This window comes from Corvus moneduloides, chromosome 19 (assembly GCF_009650955.1).
Source record: "Corvus moneduloides isolate bCorMon1 chromosome 19, bCorMon1.pri, whole genome shotgun sequence".
Lineage (NCBI taxonomy): Eukaryota > Metazoa > Chordata > Aves > Passeriformes > Corvidae > Corvus > Corvus moneduloides.
Genome location: NC_045494.1, coordinates 156,036 through 177,190, shown reverse-complemented (window position 1 = coordinate 177,190; position 21,155 = coordinate 156,036). Strand labels below are relative to the sequence as shown.

General features: G+C 41.5%; 1 protein-coding gene across 1 annotated transcript in view; it reads right to left on the bottom strand.

Moving 5' to 3' along the window:
• Positions 1-427: 427 nt before the first annotated feature.
• FASN (fatty acid synthase) overlaps positions 428-21,155 on the bottom strand; it is a 42,094-nt gene continuing 21,366 nt past the window's right edge. The window contains 27 exon segments of the mRNA XM_032128649.1: positions 428-2,388; positions 3,478-3,729; positions 3,844-3,942; positions 4,479-4,699; positions 5,100-5,327; positions 5,850-6,038; positions 7,534-7,636; positions 7,638-7,777; positions 8,079-8,230; positions 8,380-8,471; positions 8,942-9,093; positions 10,160-10,361; positions 10,712-10,935; positions 11,748-11,870; positions 12,018-12,137; positions 12,691-12,869; positions 13,344-13,494; positions 14,551-14,754; positions 15,093-15,247; positions 15,352-15,470; positions 15,684-15,848; positions 17,589-17,978; positions 18,128-18,438; positions 19,672-19,875; positions 20,113-20,292; positions 20,604-20,786; positions 20,884-20,964. Coding sequence (XP_031984540.1) covers positions 2,251-2,388; positions 3,478-3,729; positions 3,844-3,942; positions 4,479-4,699; positions 5,100-5,327; positions 5,850-6,038; positions 7,534-7,636; positions 7,638-7,777; positions 8,079-8,230; positions 8,380-8,471; positions 8,942-9,093; positions 10,160-10,361; positions 10,712-10,935; positions 11,748-11,870; positions 12,018-12,137; positions 12,691-12,869; positions 13,344-13,494; positions 14,551-14,754; positions 15,093-15,247; positions 15,352-15,470; positions 15,684-15,848; positions 17,589-17,978; positions 18,128-18,438; positions 19,672-19,875; positions 20,113-20,292; positions 20,604-20,786; positions 20,884-20,964 — 4,757 coding nt within the window. The 3' untranslated portion in view covers positions 428-2,250.

The following is a 21,155-nucleotide window of genomic DNA, read 5'->3' as shown; positions in this document are numbered from 1 at the left end:
CACAGCCACTCCAGTATCAGTATCCAGTATCCCTCGCACATCACACTCCTTCTGTTACTGTCTAACACTCAGACATCATACCTAAAACTTCAGAGCATATACACCCATTGCCTATCCAACTCTCAGAGGGACCCTGAGATAGACACCATTGTCCCATTTTACAGATGGGAAAACTGAGGCAGGAATATTAATGGCTTGTCCAATATGGCAAATAAAAGCCCATCTAAGAGTTTCCACTTCAATACTGTGGTTGTATCTAAGGTACCAAAATCATGGCAACAAGAAGCCATGCTTCAGAATACTAAGCCTTCTCCACAGACTACAAATCAGGTATGTCAGCAGCAGTTTTTGCTTTATACCATGAAGGGAGAGATTCCAGGTGAAACATGAGATTAAGAAATGGTGGTAGAAAATAATTCAAAAGCCAACCAGTGATGAATTCTGTTTAATACTAGGAAAGCCAAAAAGACATGCTTCAGACCAAAAAATATTAACTAGAAGGGGAAAAAAAAAAAAAAAAAAAAGAAAAAATGAACAAGACATTTCAAAATGGTTTAAGCTGACAGTATGTTGTTTTATTTCAGATTTCACAAAAGAAATACTTTATAAAACTAAAACCAGTTAACCCAGCCACTATCAACAGAGGGTGGTATAAGCAAAAGACACTAGGTCAGAACCTGCAGTGAAGAGCCATCTGTTCCTGTCACTGGAATGCTCATGTATCCTGTCAACTACCAGGATACTTCACTGGGGGATGAAGATGGAGAGAGCCAGGGTTTTACAGCAGTTCTGAGAAGCACATTAGCTCCTCCTAGTTGGTGCTTTGTTGCTACCCAGGTCTCCTCTGTATCATAAGTGTAGCAAGGATTTACTGATTTCGGAAATGACAGATCCAGCATAGCAAAGGCAAGAAATTTTTCAATTGAATTTTATGCAAATTTCCTTTAAAAAGGTACTGTATTTTAAAATCAGACCATCAAACTGATTACTTAGCTAACTTATGTGGGATTTCCAGTCTCATTACTGAAAGGAAAATGAATACACAAGGCTTAAGCAAGTCTTGTGCTAAATAAAATATATAGGGGCTTTGGGTAGATCCTTGTACGTTTGCCTGAGCTTTGATTATGGGAGAGCAGGGGCGGGAGGATTTTTTCAGTTACTGTTAAGGAATTCTATTCCCTGCCCTCCCCATTCCAAATTTTTCATTGGGTGGCGAGACTGGAGGTGAGAGGGAATAAGGTAAAGCACTAATCTTAATGCTTTACTAAGGTTCTGATACAGCAGGCCACAGAACCTTGCACAAATATAAACAAAGTACCTGCCTAGGGACAGCTTTTCCTGTTTTTATCATGCCCAAGTTAAGGCTGTTCAATACAGCGACATCTGTCAAACTGTCCACCCTATCCCCCCAGGCCCCTCTCTCCTCTGAAGAGTACATGATGGCAAGAATCCTTCCTTCTACCTATTCCTTTCTGAAAAGGGCAGGGCAGTGGGAGAAAGAAAAAAAAAAAAAAAAAAAACAACCAAGAAACCAGATTATTTCAGAGATGCATTTTGGTTTAACAAATGGGCAACTTTCCCTTGTAGAATAAACCTTCCCCTCCAAAAAGGGATGTTTCTTTTCTCCTATAACCCACGATAAATTAAAACCAAGTAAGAAGTCTCTGGTTTGACACAATAAATACTTAGAATATAGCAAATTAAAAAATATAGTTACAAAACCCTCAGTGGAATTCTCTTTCTGACCTAAACTGCAGACAGATTCTTCACAGACAAAAAGTATCTCCAAAATCAGCTGCAGCTCCTCTCCTCTCCCTGTTCACTAGGCTTGGTCAACAAGTGCTATCACATACCCTTTGGAATACTGTTAAGACAAAAACAATATAAAGCACAAGAAATCTACTCCTAAATTTGTTTTTTATACTGCCAAGGGTGTAGGAAGCAACCATCTGTGGGGAACCCTCATTGCAGTGCACAGTGACAGTGTCACAGCACTACAGTTAACATGGACAGGGAGACTAGGGGGAAAAACAGCCATAGGAAAGGAAGGAGATAGAACCCATAGAAGTTGGGAAAGGAAAAGATAAGCAAGAAAGAGACAGAAAAAGACCAGTTGAGTCCAGCTGGACTTCCCAGTTCTGGCAGCAGAGCAGATGAGATGTTGAACAATAGGAAGAGTTCCTTGGGGTCTGTCATAACATAGGAATGTTGTTGGCATTTTCTTCGTCATTGACAGTGAGTATGGAGAAGTTAACCCTCTCTGACACTGACACGTGGCTCTGCCAGTGAGCTGTGGATGATCCCAATAATTGATTCAACACCATCTCCCTCCAGCAAAGTGCGGTGATCCCCTTCAATAACATGGACAGATACTTTTCCATCGCACACCTGCATAAGTATGAAAAAGAAAAACTTTTCATTCACAATTTACAACCAGCTAATCACCTAGCCACTTTGGGTTTGTCAGTCTTCTAAGTTACTAATAATTTAGACCACTGCCTCTGTCAAACTCAGTTAAAAATAGCACCAGTTTTACTCTGACACGTTTTCACAGACCAGCTGTGGGGCACTGTTTGGAACCAGTGTTTTAAAGCACAATAGTTTGACAGCCTGACAGGTGGTCCACTCAAATATAAACTAGGAGGAAGTCAACCAACCTAGTACCAAAAGATTAATTTACCTGCAATATCAAAGAATGAATGATAAAAGTAGCTACTTCCAAGCCCTTAAGTAAACCAAATAAACACCCCCTGCATCTTTCTACCACCACCAGGAATCTTCCTTTAAGGTCATTATGTAACTTTAATAACATATAAGTTAGCCTGGAATCAATAATGACTAAATTAGATGTCTGAAGGGATAAGGGAAATGCCAGAAGCAGGAAGGGAATTCTGAAAATCACTTCCTTTTCCCTGATATTTGCACCAATTTAACCCTTGTATGTAAGCAGGGGGCTAAAGAACAGTGACCTTATCTGGACTACAGGCCAAACCCTGACTTTTTTTTTAGCCCACAAGAAACCCACTTCTAACTACTACCTTCTCAGTGAAAAAAATGCAACTGAGAAAAAGCTGTCTTTGTCAGAAGAATGACACTTGCTCTTCAGAAGGGTGCCCTCATTCAGTGAACTAACTTTAGGGCCTACAGTGAAAAGAGACTGTAAGATGCTCTCTTTTAACATTGTTATTATCCAAAGTCATTCTAGAGAGCTGCAAGAATCGGCTATAGAAAACACTTATCCTATATACAGGCAAGACTTTCTGGCCCTCACTACCCACAGAAAATGCCTGGAACCAATCATCTCATTTGCTTTTGGAGACTTCTAATTCTTGGTAGAGCATAACAGCTGCAGAACAATAATTTCTGTCAGGTTGGTTTTGTCCTTTTTTCCTCAGTACAGATGATTTCCCATGCTTTTCTTTGTCTTCCCCAAGTATCAAGAGAAACTCAACAATCACCAGTGGGCCTGAGACTGACCTCTGAGAGTTTATAGTCTCTACCTAGACCTTCCTCATATTCATTGTGAGATTTTGCCCGCATCAGTGTCACGTTCCCATGATACTTGGAGTCTGGTATATACTTGTCAGCAGCCTTCAGTTTATGGTAAAATGAAGTAGCAGCAAAGCTGAGTGCTTCACGATTGATGTTTGTATGAATCTCAGTTATTAGGTCTACAGCAGCATTCACACGAGCCTCCAGATCTTTCAGGGGGAGAAGAATCTCCAGCAGCTGGAAATAGAAACATTTTTTTTCCCACATTAGTCTCAATAGCTGAGAATCCCATCTCCATTAAAAAAAAACCACACCCCTCTTGCGCAATATAAAGACATATAGAAACAGTACCTTATTGTATTCAGTGCCCGTAAATTGCTGAACAAAGGCACACAATGCTTCAGTCTCCAGTGCAGCCTCATTACCTTGGGTCAGTTTGGCTCTGTAGCTCTAGAAAGGAGAAGAATACAATGTGAATGTGCGAGGGATGTGCCTGACTTGAAAGTCAGATAAAAAACAATTAGAGAACCAAAGGTGCGAACTGGGAAAAAAAGGAAGGGGGGAAATCCCTTGAGGACAGACTAGAAAGAAAATCCACAGGTAATTGCCAAGAGCCTAGTGTTCTCTAAAGTACAACAAAAATTAAAGGGAAGCCTTAAGCAAGGTTTCCTCACACCACTACAAGAGGATCTTGACTTGCAGACACCAGGATCTTCCAGAAGACATACTAATATTATGATTTATCATAGCAAGAACAACATTTGTGCCTGAGCTCTTGCCACTTAATGAAGACCACCTCTCATGTGCTACTACCCTTCAGCCATCTCTAAGCAGCCACTGTCTTACAGTTGTCTTCCAAAATCCCTGTGAAGAAAAGTCTGTCGGCTTTTCAGATTGCACATATCTACAATAGTAAGCTCGGAGAAAAATGAGCCCTGATGAGAGATGATGGTCCCCAGAAAGAAGATTCTCTTTGTGCCCCTTACCTGGGTATATGCTGCCACAAAGGAATGAGACCCATCAAAAAGGAATAAACTGTTGAATGCATGGGAAGCATTTTGTTGTGCTTGCAGTTGGGAGCACATTTCAAAGGCTACACAGGCACCAAAAGAGTATCCAGCAATGCGGTAAGGTCCTTCAGACTGTATCTGCTTCATGCAATCAATGTAATAGGCTGCCAGGCTTTGGATGCTGTCCAAGGGAGCGGCTAGAACATGGAAGTGAGTTAGAAACAGACTGGTGAAAAGACACTGGCAGAGACAAATATGTTTTCATGCACTCAGAAACAACCCTGATGGAAACATCCACGTTACTTTGCAGGTAAATTACTAAATTATGGTTAACAACTTGCACTTAGGACAAGTAGTGGTAATATTCCTGCTTTCCAAGGACAGGTTGAATAGGATGCTTTGACTTTTGCACACAAACTCTTCAATCTAATCTATTATTCCTCTTGATACCTGGGGATGTTTGACATGACCCTATACAGACTAATAGGCCTGATACTTGTTCTTCCAAGCTTAATAGTCTAGAAACAAAGCCCTCTCTATAAGCAACTACAGTTCAGAATGTTGTGTGTGCAAATTCAAGATGAAGAACTGACATACCTTTTGTGCACTGGAGCCCATAGCAGGGCATGTGAAGTCTGGAGGCCAGAGTGTAGAAAACTGCAATGGATCCTTCAATGGGGTGAACAAGGAAAAGAGGGCGCTCCATGCTCTGAACATCATTGAGACGAGTAATAGTTGGCCCTTCTGGGTTCACCAGTAAGTTGTTCAGATCTAGTTTTGGAGGTTCGCCTGGGCCTGTCTTCATCAGTGGGGATGACTTCAGCTCTTTGAAGGAAAGCACACCAGACAAACGCAATTACTTTCAGTGTCAGTCTTGGTCATGTAGCCATAGTCCTAACAGACAACCTCAGGGCTGCTCTAAATTAGCCTGCTGCCTCACTACATCATCAGGTCACAGACAAAGGGATCTTCCAACTGTCAATTGCTCTGCAGCACCTGCATATGCTTTTAAGCTTCCTGTAAGCATGACACTACATTGTTTATTCCCCAGATAGTAAAGGTCTCAAATCGCATCCTACAGAGAGCTGCATAAGAGTACTCATGCATGCAGCTGCTAGCCGAGCAAGAAAGCAGCTTCACACTTGCTCGTACATCCCCGCCCCAGAAATGATGGGCCTGTCCCAGTGGTCAATACACTTCTGTGACACGTCTGTCACTTAAGGGCTACTCAATTATAACTTTATTTCATGATCTGATAGGGGTTTATGTCACTAGAGATGAAAGCAATGGACTGGGAGTTTATTTGGACTCAGGTGACTGGTAGCAACCCTAATCCAGACACTCTACCCTCTGCTGTCCTGGACTTGGAAGAAAGTTCACGCAGCTTGTTGATCGTAAGGAGTCGAATTTCTCTCATGGTCATAACAATGTCATAGTCTCTCTCCAGCATCTGGCGCACCTCCACACCCATCAAGGAATCCAAGCCCAAGTCAGCCAAGGAACTCTCAGCATTCAGACTACTCACATCACGGACCCCTGCGAACAAAACAGCATACTAGCAAAAGGCCAATTTCTTTTCAGGTTTAGGCCTCTCTAGCAGCCTTCTCCACTTTCTTCCTTCTCCTAAAATCTCAATGAACTGCAGCTACAGAGCTGCAGTTTACCTTCCAGGATCATCTAATACTTTCATAAGTCACCTCTTCTACAACCCCCACCTTGTCATATGGGATCTAGTATTTAGAGTACGTATTAAATGTGCACAGATTTATGGCAGGGGATACATCAGTCCCAACTAAATAGCTGTGAATATTTTCACATCAGCTCTAGACCAAATATAGAACAGCCAGTCAGCTAGACAGATTTCACACACTGGAGGCTCTAATTGAAACTGCAGTCCTAGACCTAATGCAACTAATCCTCAGCTACAATGGGATGAAAGTTATGTCAATGATGGTTGATTTCAACACTTGATGTCTATCACACTGGAGGAGGAGATGATATGTTTAGGCTTCATTGCCTTTTCCCCTTTAATTTTCATGCTGTTCAATCTCTCACCCTTTCCTTACCCGTAAAAGGCCTCTCATAATAAGACCTGCATCTACAGCTTTTTGTCCACTCCTCCACCTTGTGCTGTGCCAAGCTGCCACCCTTCCCACTATTAGGCTTCTTTACTAGCTCATCCCTTTGTTGCTTTCATACTCTGTTTCTTCCAAACTAACCCTATAGCTGATGCGATTTCCCAGACACTTTCCTATGACTTCTAAAAGCCACATCTGCTCTGAGAGGTCAGATTTGCTGTCAGTGAGCTGCAAACAACTCCTTAAGTAACACTCAGGAGACTGTCTTTCATTATTGGTACCTTTTTTGGTAGAAAACAAAGGATCAATAGTCAGTTCTGTCTGCAAAAGAAACAACTGACGTGGGACATAGGTGGAGTTGACAGCGATTATTCGCTACCCGCACAAAAATAAGAGATGCAATGGTAAAAGAAAGCGGGTTCAAGACAGACAGAAGGACGTGATACTTGCAATGCATAGTTAAGCTATGGTTATAGATGTTCACATGAGATGACAGCTGGTAGTGAATACACTACCAGTTAAGAACACTAAGTAGAGAAAAGCTACTTTTGCAGCATGGGGACATACCAAGGTGAATGTTTGAAAGCTGGAATAGTACTCAGAAAGTTAGTTATGTATTTGTTCTATTATGTGCTGCCCCAGAATTTTGCTGTTGAGGGCTGTTCCTGTTGATTCTCCATTTGGAGAAAGGTACCGGTTTACTCTAAATAAAACCCAAGCCACTGGAGTATATATGCGTACCTATGTAAACACAGTAACAGAGAAAAACCCATACAAGAAACAAAGTCATTATTTGAGAGAAGGAGCAGTGTTAAGAAAAAAAAAAAAAAAGAAATCAGTCTCACAACAGTAACATACCCACACCACAGGAGATCGGGAAGAGATGCTGAACAGAGCACTACTGCTTTCCAAAAGTTTGGAGAGACTAGACACTGACCAGTGACAGCACTTACCCAGGATGTGAGCAACAGCTTCTACAAGATCCCGCTGACTACCTCCTTCAGCTTTCACGGAGACCTTCTCTGCTAGGACAAAACTGGACATGACAGGATGAGGTTTGATTCAGGAAGACATCGAGCACCTCCAGGCATGAGCTGATTTGTTGCGGAATCGTTCCCCCCACCACAATGTCTTTGTTTCCCATTGTCTTCAGCAAGATACCCACATCACCAATGGCTCCCCACTGGATTGCCAGGCCTGGAGGAGAAATTAGAAGAACACACTAAGCAGCTAACTAAAGGACATGGCAGCAACAAGAGTGAGTTAATAAAAAAGGGACTTAATAAGCAGCTATGCTAAGGCTCGCATTTCCTTTGTACTGTTAAATGGTCAGTATTCATTCACACATGAATGACTGGGGGGGAAACATCTAGGAGCGGAAAACAGCCTTCAACATACTTTATCACTCCAGATAAGTGCACAAGTTTCTGGTGAGCTGGTCTTCATCTGGATGTTTGGCGAGACAGTTTATACTGTGCAATGAGTAAAGTCATCTTACCTGGGAGTCCATCCTTATGTCGCTGCTCACAGATACGCTCCATGGTAGAATTGGCAAAGCCATAATTACTTTGCCCAGCATTTCCTCTTCCACAGCTTACAGAGGAGAACACAACAAAATAGTCCAGGTCTGGACACTTCTTACGAGTCACCCTTGGAGCAGAGCAGGAGAGAGAAACCTCATCAGAAAAACCTGCTGATTGTACTACCACCCAAGGCTAGTGCAAGACTAAAATGACTAAGTTCGATCAGTTCTGTGACCTTAAAAGCAGTTCTTATTTGTCCCTTCTACAGACACTTACCAATCCAAATGAAGGGTGCCTGAATACTTGGGCTTGTTGACCTCCCAGAATAATTCTGGGCTCTGATTTTCAATCATGCCATCTCTAAGGACCTATGGGGAGCAGGGAGAGGGATTGAAAGAGAAAGTGTAGTTTCAGTATCTCCAGTTTCTCTGTTTAATATGCTACATGGCTTGAGAGATGAGAGGATATCACTGCGCAATGTTATTTTTGTAACTTCACAGTACAGACATATCCTAAACATTCCAAAATATGACAACACAGCTTTTGCCAAGTCTGCTTTTTTTCAGTATTTTTTCAGTATTGACACTGCAGAAGTTCTACATGGGTCTAGGGCAACATCTGTGTTACCACAGAACTGAACTTGCTGGCCAAACACTGTTGCTTCTCAGGTCAAGGGAATAGACCCATAAGCCTTTAGTCACCAGGTAAGACCAAAGCATAGTGTCCTTTGAAAGGCAGAGAACTTTACTAAAATTGTATGAAGCCTGACTGCCTTCAGTAAAAAAGTCACTTGAATGGATGCTGCCTCTTAGAAGTCCTAAGCATTTTTGTCACTCACCACAGCCAAATTAAAGATGCCTCCAACTGGTCCAAGCTGCAAAGCTTCTTCTATCAATAGCTGTGTTCCTTCTAGTGTTCCAATATCACTGGTAGATACCAACACTTCGATTCCCAGTGCCTTCCACTCTTCAACACGTTTAGCCTGGTAGCCTAGAAAAAATAAAGGTGGACAGTGCCTGGGATGAAGCATCCCAACCATAAGGCTTTGGTTAACCTGCTCCTTTATGCTTTTCTGACTAGATAGGGACTCAATAACTAAATAATTCCTAATTCAGCTATAAGACAAAAATTGGACAAAATCTGAACAGTAACTAGAAATCATTTGAATTTCAGAAATATTCTAAGTAGATAAAAGTGGAGAACAGCATTGGGAGACCCTAAGGGTTTGGGTGGTGGTAGGGGGAAGGAAGGAAAAGCATAACTGTGTAGAGAAATGAACAAAAATTTGGGTACTGAGATAGGAAAGATTGGCTAGATTAGAGCAAAACAACAGATTATAGCAGCACAGCCAGAACTTGAGAAGAAGTATTTGATCTATGTGTTTGTACACACAAGTGGTGTGATTTGTGAACTTGCCAAAAGAAAGAAGAAACCTGTAGAGACAGAGAGAAGCTGTGTTATGACTGAATTTGTATGGGGAAATACTGAAGACTATCACTGATAAGAAATCTCAGTGCTGCCACTGTAATCAAACTAACACCTTAAATCTGAGTAAAAATGTTTATGGATGTAATCAGATAGTAAGGTCCATCTTTACAAATGAGCTATCTAAGGAGCAAGAGTGAGCATCCACACATGTAACTTGAGGGACAAAGTATCTTTAACAAGGAGTTTTTAGGCCCTTCCTTGTGGCATGTGATCCAACACGCTACAGCTAGTGGACAAGTCTGTGAGGTAGCCAGACTGCAGAGGGCACTAAGGTAAAAGAAAGGCTACAGAAAAAAATCCTGTGTAATAGAGAAAATGGGTTGATAGAATTAGGAAACATAAAAGGGGGAAAGTAGTAGTTGGAAAAAAAGGTCAAGCTAAAAGATAGTTCCTCCTTTACAATAAAGGAGACAACAGCTTGTTTGAAGTGAGATAATACAGGAAAGAAAAGAAAAGAGATCAAGACGTTATTAGTCACCAACAGGACACTTAAAAATGGAGAGAAACTACAAACTGAGGTCTCTTGAAAGGCAATCATGCTCCCTGTCCCCTTACAATTTTTGCTTACCAGTTCGTATGCCAGAACGCGACGTCAGTATAATTTTCTGTGCTCCTCTCTCAACTAGCCACTGTGCCAACTCAAGCCCAAATCCTCCTAGGCCCCCTGTGATGATGTAAGACTTGGTAGGTAGACAGGAGGTTCGGGAGATTGCAGAGATTTTAACTGGTTCAGACTTTCTTAAAGAATACTCCTTTTCCTCTTCTTGGACCTTCCCCCCACAAAAAAAAAACCCCAACCAACCAAAAAAGCCACAAACAAAAAAACAAATAACACACACAAAGAAAACAAGAAAACAAGAAAAAAAAAAGTAGTTACAATCAGATACATAATGCATCTCTGTATCTCTTATCTCTCCATGCTATGCTCCTCCAGCCAATGTGAATGAAACTTGCAGCAGCAGTGCCAGACTTGACAGTTACAATTGTGACAGCGTCAGCAGTAAAAACCGACCCTGTGCTGCCTTACTCATACAACTTAAACTTGAAATGGATAAAAGTATCCAATCGTCACCAGAGGACGGCCAGATGCATCAGAGAACCAAAATCATTATCTCATTACCTTGATCATAACTTTGCCAATATGTTTTCCTTGTGCCATGAATCTGAAGGCAGCTTCTACCTCTTCTTTGCTGAAGACTGTACTCCGCAGGGGCTTTACTACGCCATCTTTTATGCCTTTCTTCAACAACTCTGATACTAGTTCCCACTCCTGGTTTCCCTCATCAAATATTGAATCTAGTAGGATCCCATGAAATGCCACATTCTTGAGGAAGAGAGACATCCCTAGAAAAAGCAATTTGGTTATGACCTGATGCTGCTGACATTTCAAAATGGAGCCTATCCTCTGCTTCAGAAACATTTCTGGGAAGTTCACAGGAGTAAAGCAATCAAATGCTTGAATTCTACATTTTCCAAACTCATTCTTGCATATGCTCTCCAAATGCTATATTCATTATGTTATTCTCTTACAAGCAGACCAGTTTCACAGAAACTCCACTCCCAAAAATTGTGTGTTGAGAGGACAAGCTATATCATGGTCAGTCTGATATTAAAAAGGACATTTTTTTTGTCTAGTGACAACTGAGTTAGAGTCACAGGGGAGCTAGAATTCTACATACATCATGTCTATCTCCACAGGAGACTCTTCCTCATAGCAAGATTTTACAACATGATAGGATCTTTTGAAATTTAATTAGAATAAGGAAGCAGACTGTCGACGCTATATGCAATCATTCTATAACAGGAGAACATAGCTGTAATTTTTCACTAACACACCACCTTATAACATTCAAAAATTTTTTCCCACCCAAGAGAAACCAGGTTAATCTTGCCCTGTGCCTTCAAAATTGGTAGATGCTGTTGACTACCTTGAGGGACAAGAGGCCTTGCAGAGGGGTCTGGATAGACTGGAACACTGAGCAATCATCAATCATATAAAGTTTAGCAAATGCCAATTGTGCACCTGAGACCAAGTAACACCAGATACAAGTATAGATTTTGGGGAGGCTGGAGAGCTGCCATGCAGAAAGGGACCCAAGGGTGCTGGGCAGCAGCTAGAACCTAAATGAGAGGCATTTCCTGATGGCCCATCTTACCAAGATGACTGTTGTTAGACAGATCAAATTTGCCTATTTCCAAGAAGCGCCCATGTCGAGCAAGACAACGCAAACTGGCTTGGAGCTTCTCTTCCGCCAAGGAATTTAACACGAGGTTGACACCTGCAATGAAAGAAGAAGCAGCTACTTAAACTCAACTCTGCTGAGAGCCTAACTCTGTCTTCAAGTGACTCATACTGTCTTTAGAATGTAAAACTGCATAACGTGGCATAGCTGACAAAAAAAGTAAAAATATTTCTTGAACCCCACCTTTTCCATTGGTAACTCGAAGTATATGCTGCTCAAAGGTAGTATCCCTGGAGCTGGAAAAGCTATTAGCATCTAGCTGTGGGAATCTTGCTTGGAGATACTCACGTTTCTCAGTGGAACCTGGAAGTAGAAGACAGGTTGAAAGATGTCACTAATTTAATTTTTATGATGAAACAGCCCATTTTCTGCTGCACATCTTTCCCCCAAGGACTGTAAGTAAGCCTGAGAAGCCATCTCCAAGATTTCAGTCTCTCAAGGTGTCAGACCTTAGGACAAAGGCTGTCTGGTTGCTCCTGCACATTTATGAGATAGAGCAAGGACCAGAAACAGATCAGAGCCTTTCAAAGGACAGGCATTGGATTCATATTACTAAATTTAAAATGAGAAAGCCATGATCTTCTTCCATACCTTTGATTATATAGTGTACAGAGGTAGATAAATTTGACCGTGCTGTGGAATTTTCAAGTACAGAGTCAGTAGCTGTATTTACCATGTATCCTGTTCTCAGCCTGGAAACTAGATCAAAGCTACAGCAGATCATATTGGGGGAATAAGTATATACCTAAAAAATATGTATATACTTATATATATATATATGTGTGCATACACATGCTTCCTCTATTTATTATCTACAATCTATTTCTCCCCATGACTTTGGGCCCTCAGTACTCACCTACAGTAGCAAAGACACGGCAGCCCATGCTCAGGGCAATGGCAATGGCTGCTTGGCCCACACCTCCTGAGCCAGAGTGAATAAGGATACTCTCACCCTTCTTCATACCACCTCGAACCACCAAAGCATAATAAGCAGTGGCATAAACCACAGGCACTGAAGCTGCTTCTTCTAGAGTCCTAAGGAGCAAAGCAGAAGAGATATCTTTAGCCTTGGAAAAGGCTACTAGATTCTCCTGATGAAATTTGCATAAGAAAGTGTAAGAAAGTTGCATTAAGAAAGTGTAAGTGGTTGTCAATCATACAGCAGACTACCACAGCTGCCAAGCACAGCCAAGTTTCATCATTCCGCAAAACTATTTCACTAACTAACCAGTAACATAACCAACACTGAAATCCCAGTGTATACTGAAACACATGAAGCTAAGAGCGCAAAAAAAGATGAGAGCCTTGTGCAAGCCACTGTACAAAAACTAGTGCTGAACTCCTGCAGTGAATCTAACCCAAAATCCTACAGTCGCTTGGGACACTATAGCCCTGTCACCATTTCCCAGAGGAGAATCTACCCATTGTACAGCACCCAGGTTTGATCAGGGCTGTCATCAGCCTCAGGCAGGAAGGCAAATCTTAACCAGAAAACAGAAGCTGACCTACCAGTTTTCAGGCACCTCCCATAGAAACTTCTTGTCACAGTCTACCACTGTGGCCAGCCCCTTTGCTGGCAGCAATCCCATCACTCTTCTTCCAGCCAGGTCCCGTCCTGAGAACTCCATGCCCAGCATGCATTGCTGCAAAGCCCAGTTACCTGAAAGAACATTAACACCTTTTACAAAAAAAAAAAAAAATTCTTTTCTAAAATTCCTTTACTAGAGCAGCAGTCCCTGAAAGTCTAAACCCCAGAGACCTGAAGAGTGCTGGGATTTTTCTATTCTGTACACAGTTCATAAGTTGCCATAGTTAGTCTCACTCCAAGAATGGCAAAAAAGGACTTGGTCTCATTAAATCTTAAGTATTTATCCTTGATGATATTGCTTTAGTTTCCAGTTTTCATCTGAGAAATTTCAGGAAAACATCTTGTTTCAGAGGCAATTCTGTCCCTCTGAAAAAGAATGATACATAAACTAGCAAAGGATGATCACCACAAAAATATGTAGTGAATAAGTCACATTTTAGGCAGACACTTATGCCAGTTAGAGAATCATAGAACAGTTTGTGTTGGAAGGGACCTTAAAGATCATCTTCTTCCAACCTTCTGCCATGGGCAGGGGCACCTTCCATTATGCCAGGTGGTTCAGTCATGAAGGGAAACGCAGCCCTACTCAAATCACCCATAAGAATCTCCCAATGAACTTAATTTTTACAGGTTCCACCCCCTCTCTTTTAAATATATTTTTAAAACCATTTCATAGACATTACACTAATTCTTAACTCGCTATGAAGCAAGATAATACCACCTCCATTTTGGAAACAGGCAATTACTTCATTGTGCATTTTTTTTCCCTGATATCCAAGCATGTCCAACAGCATGGCAGCACAAAACTTCAACATTCTCACCTTGGTGTTTACCATGCCCATCTCTGGAACCTCCATCAACTTGTTTTACCTCACACTTGGTATCTATGCAATGCAGCAAGCATTCTCAGAGCACGGTTTACTAATTGTGCCATATGAAAAAAAATGGAACTGTAACTGGAAGTAGAACTTGGAAGCTTTTGGTGTACAGCCCTGAAGGAGGGCTGTACTTCCTTCTCAAAAGCATGCTTTCTGGCATACACTCTAGCCAATGCATAACTAACATTCAAGAGATTAATTCTAGAACAACAATACATAAATACATTTCCTTCTAGTGTAACTAACTCACCAGGGATAGCATCTGGAGAAAGCTTCCCCGTGGCCAGCATAATGTCCCGGAAGTTGAGAGATGCATAATAGACTTTGCAAAGTAAAATATTGGGATTAGCTGTGTGGAAGTGTCGAAGTGGGGAGACAATCCAACGAAGAGATGAGAGATCTCCACGAGTCAGCACATTTACATAGGCATATTCTGTCAGCTCCTGAGGTTGTGCTGCAGAAGAAGGAACAATAAGAACTTCCACACGTTAACAAAGGTACATGCCTTCCAAAATGACTAAATTGCTTGTGTAATTTATACCTCCTCCTCAATTTGCTATCTAGAAAGCCCTTTCTTGCTTTGCAATACTACTGATGCCCTAAACAGCCTATCCCTCCTCCTGGCACCACAATGTGCTACTGTTCACTTTGAGCTGGAGTAGCAGAAAACAAAATTGTTCATTAAAAATAATAATAAAAGGTAACTATAGGAACAATAGCTACTTATTTTCTATTCAAAGTTCATTCAGATTCAAGGCCTTGCAAGTGATCCTCAGATCTCAAAGGATGTACCTTGCTGCAATGGGAGATGCCTGAAGGAGCCCCACTTCCCATCACGATACACATTCATCACCAGGTCCTTCTGAACAATCTTCTGCATCTCCAGGGAAGAAAGACTCGTAGGCGGGACAGCAGATGAAGGGTTCAAGTTGGAAATGAACACACACCTGAAGACGAGAGTTGTCATTTTGTTTGTTTTGCTGTAAGCCTGAGAAGCAGCTAACACAAATATCTCATCTCCCAAATGTGATTCAAGGGCATGCTTACGTACCTGATTCGGTGGCCTTCTGCTTCAAGGCGAAGGCAGTTCACCATTCCCAAAATTCCCGAGTTCGCACAACTGGTGGCAGTCAACCACACAGGCTGCTCTGATGGATCAGCCAAGACCTCCTACAGGACAAACCCCAAACTGTTTTACTAGGAACCATGAAGAAAATAGCCCTCATGTCCTTGGCAGAGATTAGTAAGTTCTATTTTATTAAAAGTAACTGAACACACGGACACACACACACACACATACTCTTCTTTTAACACTAGTAAATGTCTCATTTAGAAAGTATAATGATTTGGCAATTCAGATACCTAGGACACAAGAGTTCTCACCTTTAAGGATTCAACCCACTTATAGTTCATCTCATCTACTGGCAGAAAAACGGGTGTTTTGACAGGGGTTTGCCGACGACACAGGTAAATAACTGAGCCAAAGAATGACTTCTTCATGGCAACAAGATTCAATGAAGCTTTGCTGAATAAGTCCTCCCACTGTGCCTGTCAAATCAGGTAAAGCAACAAATTAACAGCAAAGTCAAAAGTCAGAGTTTCTTGCTTTTTCTTGAAAACTTGCTCTGTATTGTCTTAGTACAAATATATGTCGGATTAACATAACAGTGTTTTATCCACATCTAGACTACTCCTTCTTCCCTAAAGGATCTTCCAAAAATGGGAGTACAAGTATCTCAAAGTCCTGGTTAAGGAACCAGTCTTAGCACACTAGCAGGTGTGCAAAAACCAGAGCAGTGACCATGCCATCAAATCCCATAGGGCATTTGAATGTGTCTACCCTATTTCACATAAGTGCTGTCTGCATGGAGATGGGGAGAAGCAAGGGAAGAAGCACCCATATATCTAAGTTACACTGAAATGGCATTTCAGAAAAATAAAAGAATGAAAACGCATGTATGGCATATCCAGAAACATTTAAGGATCTACTATCTGAATGAAATAAAGATGACTGCAGGCTCTCAGAAAAGCATCCATTTGCTTTTTGTATGCCAGGCACAGACCAGAAGAAGGTTTTTACAGTGTGATCCCTTATATCAAGGACAAGAGACACTGTATCTAGAAAACTTTGAGAACTGTATTAAGTCCTGCCCACTCTTGCCTGGCTTGCATCATTTTCTTCAGAGAGAGTGCATTCAACTGAAATGTATCTTCTCCCAGGGATTTGCCAATACCAGGCTACTGATACTAATGACAGATCTATGTTTTTTGTTATCAATGCCAGTAGCATCTCAGTGTCTTTTCTTTATCCCCCTGTTTATCAGGAAAGATGCTGAGAACTTAATCTTTCTTCTCAAATCCCCTGGAAAAATGTCTGCAGGAAGTAAAGGGCTAGAATCCATGTAATTGCAAAATTCAAAATCCAACTACCCCACTCCAGAATTATAAACAAAACCCAAACTATTAGAAGTGCTACTCTCTTCTTGTTCTAAAAGAAGAGAGCTGAGAGGCTGCATCCCCTTGAATCAGGAAAAACAGTAAGTTCTGTAGAGGCGCAGTTTTCCATTACTGCTCGGTCTAACCGTTGCCAAGAGAAGATGATGTCCCAGTTTCCACCCTTACCCTTGCCACTCCCTCTCCTCCTCTTGTGCAAGCTTTGGCCTTAGTTCACCTGCATGATATACCAGTTTGAAGATACAGGTGCTCTTCTCTCCCTCCTGCAACTTTCTCAGGGCTTATTTTACTGTATCTCATTATGGGATCAGATAATGTAGGGACATGGAAAGGAAAAAAAGAGGAAAAGAAAAATACAAGAGAAAAAGCCTTCCTTCCGGGAGCACTTTAATGTTAGAAGAAATTAACTAGCTTGTAAAATCTCACTCCCAGCAGTAGTATCACAAGTAAGAGAGATATTCTGATACCAAAGCATTTCAGGATCCTACAGTGATAAAGCTGTATCCCACCCAACAATGCAGCATGTGATTTTAAGTATAAAGAATTTGTCCTGGCCAGTGTTTTCATACAGATTAGACAGATATACAAAAGACAATGAATTATTTTCAGTGCATTAAGAAAGGCTTTCCTGACTGAACCTACAGTTTACTCTCTCAACCTAATATGTAGTAATTTGCAAGTCCTCTCTTCTGAAGACGTGTTTATTAGACATTTCTGCAGAAAGCCTCAATGGAAAGGCATGCAAGCAACGCCTACTCAACATTCACCATCAGAGCATCTGCAAGCAGCAGACTCAGACTATCGTGAAAGTATCTGTCCTTCCAGGAGGCTTACCTGATTCAGGAAGCTGTTTTTCTGCTGCAGATCTGGGCTTGTAAGGAAACCAACAATTTCTCCAAGAGTTTCTCCCTTAAGAAGGGTGTGCAGCAAAACAAACCCTCCTTCTTTCACAGCAGCTGCCAAATTAGAGAGTATTTCAGTGGTATTCACTAAAACACTTGTTGAACAGTTGTACACCACTAGGTCAGCATTGTTCAGATTTCCAGAGGGAAGGCTAGATGGATCCCACTGGCTAGAGACAACACCAGCATCTTGTAGCTCTGTTTCAATAGCTGAAAGGTTTTCCAGGACACGGTCAGTGGCAATGTAGTCCACCTGCAACAGGGGCTGAGTATTCAGAATACTTTTCACACGAGAGAACAGTTGTCCACTTCCTGCGTTAACCTGTGAGAAAGAGGGGAAGGAAAAGGAGAGACCAAATCAAAATATGAAATGATATCCAGAATTATAACTGGAAAAACAGCAGCATGTAATCAGGTTACTGGAAGGCCTAGAAACGCTAGGTATGGTCCCATCCCAGGCATCCAACCAACCTCTACTATCTTCATCCTATGACTGATCATGTTCTCCAATGCCACATCCAGGCAAGTCTTCAACTCTGCAGAATCTAGCAATCCACTGAGAAGAGGGTCATTTTGGAAGTGCATTTTCTCTCGAATCACAACCTGTTGCAGTTCAGAATGGAGGTTTCCATTCAGTTCCAGACGGCAGATTTCAGCAAGGATATGCTGAAGGCCCTTCTGTGTGGGTGAGGACTCTGTAGCAGCCACTGCAGTTTCTAGTCCAGGGATGATTAATTTGACCCCATGCACTGCCACCTTAGACCGTAAGTTCTGGATCAGACCTACGGAATAGAAGGGGAAATGAAAGGAAGAGTCAAGATTTTCCAAGAATTTTTCTTTTCCTCTTTGCCTCCATTTGCTACACCAACTAACCAGCATCACAAATTACAGCATCCTACATCAGTAGCCCAGCCACACAGATACACTGCAGCCTCTGTACATTCACATGATTATGTATTGTGCAGTAGCTGCATTCCCCAAACAAGTACGCTTTGTAGCAAAATAAACTAAACCACCACAGTTACCTGTATTAAGACTGACTGAAAGAGGGCAACTAACAGAAAACTTGTGATTGATTTAGGGAGCTGTGGAGGAAAATTTTAAGTTTCTGCAGATACAAAAATACTAAAATGCTTTTTTGCTTTATAAACTCATGGCAAATAGTTCATCCTGACTGAGGATCAGGAACAGGATTACAAAAAACAAAATACTCTCACCACAACCTAGGAAAAAAAACCCTCTGGGAACAGTATTTGGATGCTGCAGGGGAAAACTAAGGAAAAAAGAAGAAAAAAAAAGGAAAATCTTTACAATCTATTGCCAAATCTAAGGATAAGGATGAAAACACTTCACCAACATAGAATAAAAAAAATTACTGTCTCAAGATGAAGCAAAATTCACGACTAGAGTAAAAATAAAAAAAAACCCCACTAGATAACTTTTTTCTCTTTGATGAAAAGGCACTTAAGGTGATGAGTTTAGTGGATGCCTCTCCACCCAAAACCACTGTATTTAGCTACCAGTTTCACAACAGACTGAACTGCTCCTATTCTATTCTCATAGCAAACAATTGTTTTGATGTGTGCCTCACTAAATCATTTTCCCTGTTTGGATATGTGCCCACAATCAAATGGGAACAAGCATGTCACCTTGCCTATCTTGGCAGTTCACAGGGAAAAACAAAACAAGGTTAAAGACTCAAGTAAGCTCTCCTGTCAGTGTCTAAAGCAACTAGATTGGGTTTCTCCTTAAAGATGATTTGTTCCCCTCTGCTTGCAGAAGGGGTTATGCCATCTGACACTACATCTGACTGTTATAGAAGGGTTGATGTCCCTCTTCATGGCTTTTTACTCTTCCCCACATTCTAGAGATCTCAGGCAGAACTAGCTTTTAGCTTCTAGCAATCATACAGAGAATCCTTGCTGAAGTCTTCTACAGAGACCAACACTTAATATCTCAGATGTTCTGAAGTAGTACAAACAGCTTCTCTCAGACTTGTCTCAGTGCTACACTACCTTTGCAGCACTGCAGATAGGCATGAAGATGGGCACTGGAAGACAAACAGCTACTCTCAGTGTAGGGCACAAAGCAGAATTTTTCCAGGGTGGGAGGTGTCCGTTCCTGTTGTCGTCGTGGTGCCACAGAAGCATGAAGACCGTTGATCTGAACACCTCCTGCTTTAAGGCTATCAAGGCAGTGGTCCACAACAACTTCAAAAGCTGAAAGTCAGGAAAGAAATGTAGGTTACAAAACAGAAAAATATTTTGTTCAAGGTGATCTGATGAACAGTGCTAGATGAGGCTGTTACACAGAGATGTTACAGAGTTGCAGAATAGCCTGGAGACTAAGAGGGCCCCCCCCAAGTCCATCCTACTACTTCAGAATTCACACATTCACCCTGTAATCAGAACGGCAGTCAAAACAACCAGCAAAAGTTCAAGCATGAGAGACATCACCTTCTATATTGTCCTGGTATTGGCACACCTGCTCTTGATGCAGCACTGGATCAATACAGACTGAGCGAATCCTCGTGGGTAAGCGTAGACTGCGGCCAGTCTCAGCTAAGATCAGCACGTGTAGCAGAGTGTCAAGGAAGGTCACCCAGTTTCCATTCCACAGAACTTTCCCTGCACTTGCTGCAGAAGAGGAAGAGAAAGCCTCACTATTTCATCATTCATCAGATGCTAGAATGTCACTGCTTATTAAATGACAAGTTTGGTGTATGTACCCAGCTTCCCCTGTAAACTCCAATAGTCAGTTCTACATTGGAGATAACAGCTTTCTCAATGCTCTATTAGAACTCTTGGTTGTTCTCCCTTATCACACAAAGTATAATTACCTCACAAGACACAGTCAGGTGAACTGTTAATACAAATGGAATTAAAAGATCAAATAGTCATCATTACAATATCCAGGCTCACTGTGCTTCTTTTGAAAGGAAATTCACCTTCACTGTTGCATTCTAGAACACCCTGGAAAGTTGGTCCATAATTATATCCACGCAGATGCAGCTCTTGATAAATGTCTTCTTTCAAGAGTCCAGACTTTGAGCTCCTCTCTAGAGTCCGAAAGCCATCTGGCTGGTTAAGGAAATTCTTCTGAGCAGTGTTTTCCAGGAGGGAAATCTTCCCTGAAGGGCACAGTAACAAGAATAACAATCATTATCATTGTTTATAAATAATGGATTTTACTAAGACCATGTATACACTTACACTTCCTTCACTTACCACTCACAGCCAGATTCCCATTTCCTGACACCTCAAAGCAGCGTGAAGCAGGCAGGAGTCTTACTTCCAGCTGTACTGATCCTGCAAGAAATATTGAGAAAGACAGGACATAAAGGTCATTTATTTCTACCATCCTGAAGCAGAACTTTTTCTTTCACTATCTCTAGACTCACTGCTCACAACACATTATAAAGATGACCATAATATGTACTACTTGACTGTATGAATCCATTCCTTTGCTCAGTCATGCTGTATTCTTCTTCATAGTCTCT